Source organism: Poecilia formosa, unplaced genomic scaffold (assembly GCF_000485575.1).
Source record: "Poecilia formosa unplaced genomic scaffold, Poecilia_formosa-5.1.2 Scaffold19, whole genome shotgun sequence".
Taxonomy (NCBI): Eukaryota; Metazoa; Chordata; class Actinopteri; order Cyprinodontiformes; family Poeciliidae; genus Poecilia; species Poecilia formosa.
Window position 1 is genome coordinate 4,065,137 of NW_006799958.1, and position 9,756 is coordinate 4,074,892.

Genomic DNA, 9,756 nt, shown 5'->3' on the forward strand with positions numbered 1-9,756 from the left:
ATATATATATATATATATATATATATATATAACTTTGTCAGTAAATAACCTTTAAATAGAAAAAAATGTAACTGACTTATCCAGAACAAAATGTCAAATATCTTAACAACACATGTAAAGGATTTACATACTTCAGTTATTTATCCTTGAACCTTAAACCAATATAATAATAATAATAATATAACCAGGTCTGTACATTTCAGTGATTTATGAACTTATTTGCTGAATAATGTATTTAAATCAAAAATTTAATTTGCATTCTAAAACATCTGAAAATGTCCAATAATAATAATAATAATAATAATAATAATAATTTGCTTGATTCTTGAACTGATACTCATCACCTAAAAGACATTCCAGGTGTATTTTAATAAGAAAGCAATGAAATTAAATTTAAATTAACTTGATGCAGTGTCAGTGTCATGCCCACTATCTTGTAGCGATACTATCAGTCAGCAAAGTTTCCATTTAATGTCACATGAGTCAATGAGTCAGTTACAACATCACCACTCCTCCAGCCGCTGTGAATGGGTCGACACGGTAACGACACTCCCACGGCATTCTATGAATGGACTGCGCCGTGACGACACAGAGAAACCAGGAGCTGATCGAGGAAAAAGCGCATCATTTCCCTCAGTGTGATATGTGGGATTTTAGTGAGAAAGTGATGACCGCTCTCGGCCGCTCGCTATAACAACCAGCGGGAAAACAGAAGTGAAAATCGGCAAATGATGCTTGTTGATGACTGTCTGCAGCTCAGCCTGGATGTACTGCAGTTAGCTAGATTTGGAAAGCGGTATTCACCTGAAACACACACACACACACAACTTTACCATGTTTTCAGTGATACATCAAAGTATAAGGGAAGAATATTTTCTGGTGCTATCTGATGTTTTTATCACTGTTTTCCTGTTGCATAATCTTAGTGCTCAGCTTTAAACGTTGTCAGTTTTAAGGACTAGTGTTTCAGCTGCTTTCTATGCAGGCCTCTGGGCTCGTCTTTCATTATGAGCGTCTCTGTAAACACGTTTCAGATGGGAAAAAAATGATTTGAAAGATGGTGAACATGGAAATAAGCAGCAATTTTTAAACTGGCCCCATGGCTCACTGGGGATGTAACAGCTTGTACGTCTGACAAAATCAGACGGTACAAAACAACGGCAATTTCACTCGACTCTAATCTCTGCATTTTGTAATAAATATTTACGATCACATTAAAATAGAAATGTATGAGGCAGTGTGGTATGTATTTTTATATATTTCTCTTATGTCTGAAATTATCCGTGTATATATAAGTACTTTTTTTTTCATGTGATTCTTTAGTTTCTGATATTTTAAAAAGCCCATCTAAATCCTCCCCCTGTCTAAACAAATATAATTATTTTTTAAAACAAATTGCATCACAAAAGTAGGCGTATATTTATGAATTTAAACGTATGGACTTCCATCAAGATAAAATCTCCAGACTACAAGTTTAAAAAAAAACAATAAAAAATCTGCTAAATTGTCTAGATCAAGTTTGAAATAAAATCAGGAAATCTTGTTTTTCTTAATAAATGTGTGTTGTTGTTTTTTTTTTTAAATCTGTCATTTCTACTAAATTATGGCGACATTTGGCACAGTGACTCTGAACACACTGACATGACTAATCAAGTGGTGGTATTAGTAAAGTCCTGTGGTTAAATTAAGTGTGGGAGGACCAGCCGTACAATGGTAATAATCCTGTGATGTCACAAGTTTACGGCCCATAAAAGAGTAGAAATGAATCCATCTGTCAGACAGGGGAGAACAGCGAGTTATGGCCAGCGTCTGGAGCTCTGAACCCTGATATTTATTTGTTGTGTCTCGTGCTTTAGCTGTATGTTACAGACTTCGCCTTTGCGTTTTCCACGACATCTGACCGAATCCTCGGACCCAAACAGGAGCGCGCCTCGCCTTGTGGATCTCACAGTTCAGATCTTTGTTTTTCCTGCAGACTGCCACCATGGTCTACTTTACGTTGATGTGCGTCATGATCATTGCCACAGGTGTTCATGGGAAACGTTGGCTTCCTTCTCTGCCAGTGGAAAGTGAGTTCTTTTTTGTTTGTTTTTTTACTGTACAATAAAAACTACACGGTTGTAAATATTCAATCTGATTTATTTTGCTTTGACCCTAGAGTAGGTTACTTGGACTTTTTTGACCACTGGGCCACATGTGTCCCACTAGGTGTCCTGACCTGTCCTGCATGAAAACTGGCAATTAAACTAACAGATTCACTAAAAGCTTGAATAACTAGGCCTGTCACGATAACACATTTTTCTGGATGATAAATTGTCCCAGCAGTTATTGTGATAACCAATGACATTGTTGCTTTGAGGGCATTTTCGAATAATACAGTGGTAATGATGAAGTATTTTTAAAACAATTTGTCCTTCATAAAAAGGGCTAGTTGAGACCAAAGCACCAGACTGGTGGAAAGAGAGACACGAGAGAAAAATGATAAATCACAAAAATGGAGATTTTTGCGCTTGTTTTAAGTTATCATGCAATTAATTGATTTATTGTGTATTGTGACAGGCCTGCAAATGACTCAGTTAGTCATATGGAAAAGGATTTGGGTTTAGTTTCAGTTTTTGTGTCCCACGCAGACGGCTGTTACCAGGCGTCTCCAGAGGTGGATATTTTCCGAGTGGAGGGCGAGGCCGTGATCCTCCACTTCCCGATCTTCATGCGGACCCTTGAACTCCGTGACATCGCCCCGCCACCTGCCCAATATGTCATCAGCAGGAACAACGGAACGGAGCAAACGGCGTACGAGGACAAGGGCCGGGTCCAGCAGCACGGCGGAGAGCTGTGGCTCCTCCCGGCTCGGCTTTCAGATTCTGGGAAATACACCTGCACTTACAGGTACTCTTCACTCTTTTAAAAGGAAAAGTTTCCAATCAATCAGTCGAGTTTATTTGCACAGCGCGTTTCAGCAACGAGGCAATTCAAAGTGCTTAACGTCATAAAAACACAAAAAATACAACGTGAGAAACCAGAGGCAAGCGTTACATTTTGACGAATGAAATCATCAAAACCGTCGATACACATCAGAAAAGTTGGTCAGTGTTTAATTTATGTGGTGAACAGAACAGGTGGACTTTTAGCCTTGATTTATTTTATTTTTATTTTTACATATTGACTATTAGTACCTAAGAGGCTTAAGAAATTAAAAGCTTCTAAAATGATTTATGCAAAAATATGCATTTCCTATCATATATAATTTTTTTCTGTCATAGTTTTTTTTTTGGCATCAGATTTAGTAGCTATAAAAACTGGCAGTGCTTTATTATTATTATTATTATTATTATTATTATATTGTAATGCTCAGAAGATTGGTGTTGAAAACCCCAGTGTTTTTATTCTTAATCATAATGAAAACACACCTCTTACCAACTGCAGACCAATTTCTTTTAAAGAAACATAAACCTTCAAAACTTCAAAAATGTGCTGTGATGATTGCCCACAGCGTCGTCTTCACTCCATCTGACTCCTTTCCATGCATCTCTGTGCAGGAATGAAACGTTCTGTGTCACTGGGAGCATCACACTGCATGTGTATGAGTCCTATTCTGCAGATGTAAAGGCTCTCTCCTATCCGTGGTCGGCCAAGGTTGGTGAGAACGTGGAGTTTCACTGTCCGGCTCTGGGTCGCTTCAACAAGACAGGCAGACCAATAGAGTGGCACAAGGTGAGGGAATGAACCCTGCAGCTGGGATTATGTGTCTTTTAGATTAAAGCCTGAACTAAAAGTAACAACGTCTTGTTTTGTTTTTTTCTGACAGGACTTTAACTCCGCTCCCCTTCAGCCGGGCAGAGCTACCCTGACGATCCCTGCTGTGAAACTCTCCCACGCTGGAGTCTACACCTGCCGGCTGACGGTGCTCATCAACAACCTGCAGTACAAAGTCAGCAGAGCCTACCTGCTCCACGTGGAAGGTTGGTCCCGTCAGATTTTATGAATGATCTCAATGGATTCATCCATATTACAAATATACTTTTCACTTACATAACAGTAAATATGAGGGTTTAAAAAAAAAAAAGAACCCCCCCAACAACCAATAATAAGCAACTAAAAAAACAATACAACAAGCAGCGGAGCAACAAAAGAAGCATCAGGAGGGACAACACCCCCCCCAATAATGAACAACAGCAAAAAGCAACACCTAAACACTATACAGAATCTAAACCAAAAAAAAACCTAAAAAAGAAAAAAAAAAATAAATAAAAAAAAAAAAAAGAAAAAACATAAAACAGGACAAAGGGATAACGGATATAAATAGATTTATATCAGGCATGATACCAGCCTCCATTATGGTAATACTCATAAAAACAAGCTGATACTGATCTCCTGGATGTTTCTCTTGTGCTGCGCTGTGCTGCAACTCAAAGGCTAAAGCATTCCTCATACTAGATGGTGATGGTAAAACAACAATAAGTTATTTTCTGATCCTCCACAACAACAACAACAAAAACTGAAGAAGGGAGAGGGGGGCGGCAATGGTTACTTGACCCGCACTCACTTCCTTTGGCGGGAGAAAATCCCCACAGGCGCGGATCAGCTGTGCTAGACGCTCCAAAAACCTCTGGTCCATTAAAGCGTCCAGATCAGATAAATGCTCTGACAGATACTGTTCTTATATTGATTAATAATGAGCTCCGCGATGTTCTCTGTGCGTAAAGTTGAAACTGTCTGCGCACCAAGTGGTCAGTTGCGCTTCATCACTGTCTGGATATGAAACCAGCAAACTGCTCTCTGTTCTATCAAGACGTCTTCAGCTCCATTTGTTAAAATGGACTTCTTTTAACAAGGTTAAGTTTAATTCTTTGCAGTGGTGGAGCCGCGGCCGCATTGGTTGTGCAGCAACTGCGCATGTTATGGTCTAATTAACTTGACCCCCTGCATGTTATTGTTTACCTAAGGAAATTTCACGCATGCCTACAATGCTGGAGGGCAAAAAGACTATTCTTTAACATGTGATGCTTAGCCGCTCCGCCGCCGCAGAATAATTCTGTTATCTCAATCAACACTTAGACATGTAGATATTATTAATTTCGTGCTGTGCTTAACAGCAAAGGGAGAAACAACTCAAAACCACGTCTTTCCTGTATCAACCTCTGTATCAACGTAGCTACTGTATGGCTAGCTCGCTGTTACCGTCTCTTACTCTGCAGTTGTACAGTTACAATATCTGGGATCATGAGCGCCCCCCAGCGATGAGGCACCAGAACTGCCTGCCTCACCTCGAATCTGTTCTCTGCCGTTTCTGATCGCTCCTTTGCACACGAAACACGTTACACACACAGTTGGTGACAATAAAAACACAGTACATTAAATACATAAGCTAAATTATTGAAAATCAGTTCACACATTAAATGTTTTTAACCATTTTATTGCCGGCGTACAGACAGGAGGAGCATGCTCTCATAGAATGGCAGCCGGTGCAGTTAGTGAGAGGTTGCGCAATCCCAGGTGAGGCTCAGCTCGCTGCTGCCTCACCGGCTTCGCTTCTGAGCATTTCAATGGGAAAATTCGAAAATTCAGCGATTTTGAAGAAAAAGAAATCATCAGATTTGGTTAAATTAAACGAAAAATAGATACTTTATAGTACAAACCACAGGGTGAAAATATCTTTATAAATGATTTTATTATTATATATTATTTTCCATGATGACGTATATATAGATCCACACACACACACACACACACACACACACACACACACACACACACACACATTCTCATTTTTGCCCCCCTCCCAACTTTAAAAGTCTCTCTTGTCACTGGCTACAATCTCTTGGCGTTAGTCTATAATTAAAGAATAAGTGTGCACTGCCCTCTGCTGACTAAACAGACGCATTACAATGACGCCAACGTTTAAGGAAAAAAAAAATCTATTTAATTACTTTGTTTCAGGGATAACCTCTTGAGATGTATCATCTCATTTTCAAGGAAGTCCTTACAAAACATAAAAATTAGCAGTAATAATACAAATTGTAATAGGTAAATCCAAAATAAAATACATTTACTTTGTTTGTTGTTGTTTTTTTATGTAGTGCAACCAATTACCTTCCAAAACTCACTTATTTACTAAACAGAGTCCAACAGTGTGTATTTAAACTCACCATAAACATTTCAAATGTATTAATTTATTCAGCGTGGACGATACACATTAATTAATGTTTCTGTAAATGTGCCAGAATTAGCCAAAAGGCTATTTTTCATCTGTTATCCCTGGACAATGAGTAACTAGTCTTGCTAAAAACAAAAGAAGCTGTTATATAAAAGGGAACATTATCAGGGTGAAAGGGTTGCCAGGTAGGGGAATACCTGTCATTTGAGTTTCTCATTCTGGATGCGTTTGTCTGCCAGGTTCAGACTCTGCGGTCACTACCTCCGTGCCTGTCGTCACCAAGCCGTCAGGTGCGGGTCAGCCCAGCAGCAGCACCCTCAGTACCGTCAGCAGTGAGTTTTGTTTGGTTTCTGTGAACCTTGACTGATCCAGCGTCCTCTGGGAAAAGAATAAATTAGATTTAACTGATGAATATCTGCATTTCTTATCCTGCAGTCATGAAACCGCCAGTGATTGTCTCGCCAATCGATGGAACCATCTTTGAAAGCTCTCACGGTACGTGGTTACTTTGTGTCTCCTGTTGAAGTATGTTTAACCAAATACTTGACCAGTGTTCTTGTATTTTTACCAACCAGGTTCAGGACTGGAGCTGTTCTGTCAGGTGGTCACTGAATGCCAACTGGCAGACTCCACTGCGGTCACATGGCTGGTAAACGGCCAATCAGTGGAGTCATCGTACCTCGACAGGCGGGCTCTGCAGGGAGGAAGAAGGTAACAGCTATGTGTAAACCAAAGTGTGAAAAAGAAACAGAATCAAGATTTGACTTAAAAATTACTGTAGGGAAAGTCCATAGAAGAAACTATTTTTGTAGACTCCAACAGGGGGGAAAACAAGAAGGAAAATTGGATTTTAATTTGAAAATATCAGAAATACCTAAATACTTGTCTGAAGTGAATAAAGAGTGGGTTGAAAAGGATTATTGCCACCAAACAAATAATATTAATATTTAATAATAAAAAGAATTAAAAAAAATAAAACACAACTAAAAATACCAAACTAATAATGTTTTGTGGAGATTGTGCTCACAAATAATTGCCTGCAAGGCCTTATGACTTCATGACCAGTTCTTCGGTGAAAGTGAACATAGCTAGCGCTACCTTGCACAAGCTAATCAGCAGATAAAACTCTACATTATCATAAATGGAAGAAAAAAAACTTGTTCTCTAGTGTCTAGTTAAGATCATTAAGCAGGTTTTTGACATTAACATTATGTGACAATGTAATTTACCATCTTGCTGTTTCTTATTTTGTCCTGTTGAAGAGGTTTTGCGAACTCTGATCAAGCGGCAGTATGGCTCAAAATGGCTGCCTGTTAAGAATGTAAAGGCTCCTATTCGTTTTGTCTCGTACTGTGTCGCACATTTGGTTCCAATGTTTAATTACAACTACTCAACAACCCAACCGTCTCTTTAGAAATACATCCCGGCATTTTGTCTGTACTCTGTCTGCTTTTGGCTCACCCAACGTCACTTCCTTGTCTTCTTCTTTGTGTTGACCATTCTCTTAAACAACTATCTAAAGCCATCAAAAGACACTACACTGTGACACATAATAAAATCTAATATCCACTAAATCTGTGTCTGCCTTGCTGTTTTTAGGGTAACCCGGGTCTCTGGAAGGTGTCAGATTGAAGTGAGGTTCATCATCTCGGCTATAACTGAAGAAGATGAGAAGACAGAGATGAAGTGTGTCACTCAGAACACAGGCGGGAAACAGGAAGTTGTCACAATGCTTCGCCTAGAAGGTGAGTGGCCTATGGAGCTAAAGTAATATTTCCCGTGTCAGAAAAATGTAAGCAAATAGCTAAAGCCGACAGTGTCACACAATCGTCAACAAAATGCAAAAACACAACGCAACAACAAAATCCACAACAGAAGTTCTGCTAAAACAGAAGTTTTTCGCAACTTCCGATTTTCATAGCGTTGTGGCTTTTTGTTGTTGCGTTGTGGCCTGTCTGGACCACAACACAATGATTCTGATGTTCCCGTAGAAAACACACTGGGAACATCAGAATCAACGGTATTGTCACATCATAATAAAAATCTTAATGTCCTTTTTTTTGTTTTTTTCCAGACACTACCTTTACATGGCTGGTTGTAGGCGTGGTCACAGCGTCCTGCTTCCTGATGGTGGTCTGCGTCTTCCTTTACGTCCTCTTCAAGCCAAAGAGTAAGAAGAAAATGGATTACATTCTCGCTCGCCAGAGCAGCACCTTCTCAGTTTAGCTTTTCTTTCACACGCTCTCTCCGGCAAATAAAAACACTCCTCTAAACAGTGTTTGTGTAAACTATGTAAAAATCTGACCTCCATCACGTTGTACGTGGCACTCACACCAAGTCCTTTTGTTCATGAATGTATCAGCCACTGGAGAGGAAGAAGGAAGATGTTACGACGATAAACGTTTCATCAGCACCACTAATTGATTTAATGATGAAGTTGTTTGCTGTTGTTTTGCACTTCTGTAGTTTAAACCGGTACCACTCCCTTTTATATTAACCTCCATCAGTTTAAGTTTTTTTTCTTTTGCTAAATAAAATAAAGTGACTACCTCAGTTACCAGATGTTACACATAATGTATTTTTTTCTGCTCATTTGCTGTAGTATGCATTAAGTATAATGGATATATTTTTTTTTTTTCAAAAATGCAGCAAATGTTCTCAGGGAGAAATTGAATATTAAAGAAAACGTATAATCTTTTGATTATTTTTTTTATGTCATAAACATTTAAAGGAAAGAAATGACAACTTTTAATACATGTTTTTTTATTGTTATTGAATGTAATACTCCTGCTGTTGTATCTTACATAGAAAACAACCCAATAAATTAAATGACTCCTATGAATGGTCTGGTGTTATTTTTAGCCTCAGTGTGCATAAATATTTACAGTGGGGCTGTCCAGGTTATTACTGTCAGTAACAGAGAAACGAATAGTTATCAAGATAACACTTAAAAACTCTCTTGGTAGGTAATGTGGCCTCATGCTAACAGCTAGCAGTTCAATATCTTCCTCTTGCCCTCCTTGTTTTCCGCTAAGCTGTGGCTTCTTCCTGATTACAGAGCCTGTTGTGAATGCTAAGGCTACTTAGCCTGGGCACCAACGACGGCGTGCCCATGCTAACTAGCCGTTAGCGGAGGCTAATGGCGCCATTAGCACCGCCATTAGCACATTTAGCAACATTGATTGACAACACTAAGACCTTCCGCCTGGCTCTAATTGGTTGTTTTTGGTCTCATATTGTCCTAACAAATATGTAAAAACAAAACAAACAAAAAAACATATTGTTTTTTAACAAAACTTACATACTGTAGCTTTAATGGGAAACTCCACATGATACAGTCCAGATCTTTACAATTCTAAGCTATAAAATTAGCTTGAAAGCAAGCAAGCACTTCCCGTGGTATCCTCCCAGCTGTGTCCTAAATATGCGTGAGGAACTGTTTTAAAAAATTTAACTGTACATTTAAGAAGTAGTCATCCAGGAGCAAAAGACGTCAAAGGAGAAGAAAGCAGTGACAAATGCAGTTTAGAATGCATTTCCCTCTCCCCCAAAGACTATTGATGTTTGTCACATTTTGACCACACAGATGGGAGCAAATA

The 9,756-nt window shown here is 38.9% G+C and overlaps 1 protein-coding gene across 3 annotated transcripts in view; it reads left to right on the top strand.

The window, feature by feature from the left end:
- LOC103134844 (interleukin-1 receptor type 2) overlaps positions 1–8,999 on the top strand; it is a 10,152-nt gene extending 1,153 nt beyond the window's left edge. The window contains exons 1-10 of one of the 3 annotated variants that reach the window (XM_016669066.1): positions 282–796; positions 1,976–2,069; positions 2,631–2,889; positions 3,540–3,714; positions 3,809–3,962; positions 6,397–6,489; positions 6,593–6,652; positions 6,733–6,868; positions 7,757–7,902; positions 8,232–8,999. In XM_016669066.1, coding sequence (XP_016524552.1) covers positions 1,985–2,069; positions 2,631–2,889; positions 3,540–3,714; positions 3,809–3,962; positions 6,397–6,489; positions 6,593–6,652; positions 6,733–6,868; positions 7,757–7,902; positions 8,232–8,383 — 1,260 coding nt within the window. In that variant the 5' untranslated portion in view covers positions 282–796; positions 1,976–1,984 and the 3' untranslated portion in view covers positions 8,384–8,999. Of the gene's footprint in view, positions 1–281; positions 797–1,280; positions 2,070–2,630; positions 2,890–3,539; positions 3,715–3,808; positions 3,963–6,396; positions 6,490–6,592; positions 6,653–6,732; positions 6,869–7,756; positions 7,903–8,231 lie in introns of those variants that run through there. The other 2 variants (XM_007547318.2, XM_007547319.2) reach the window with 2 other exon arrangements.
- Positions 9,000–9,756: the final 757 nt, after the last annotated feature.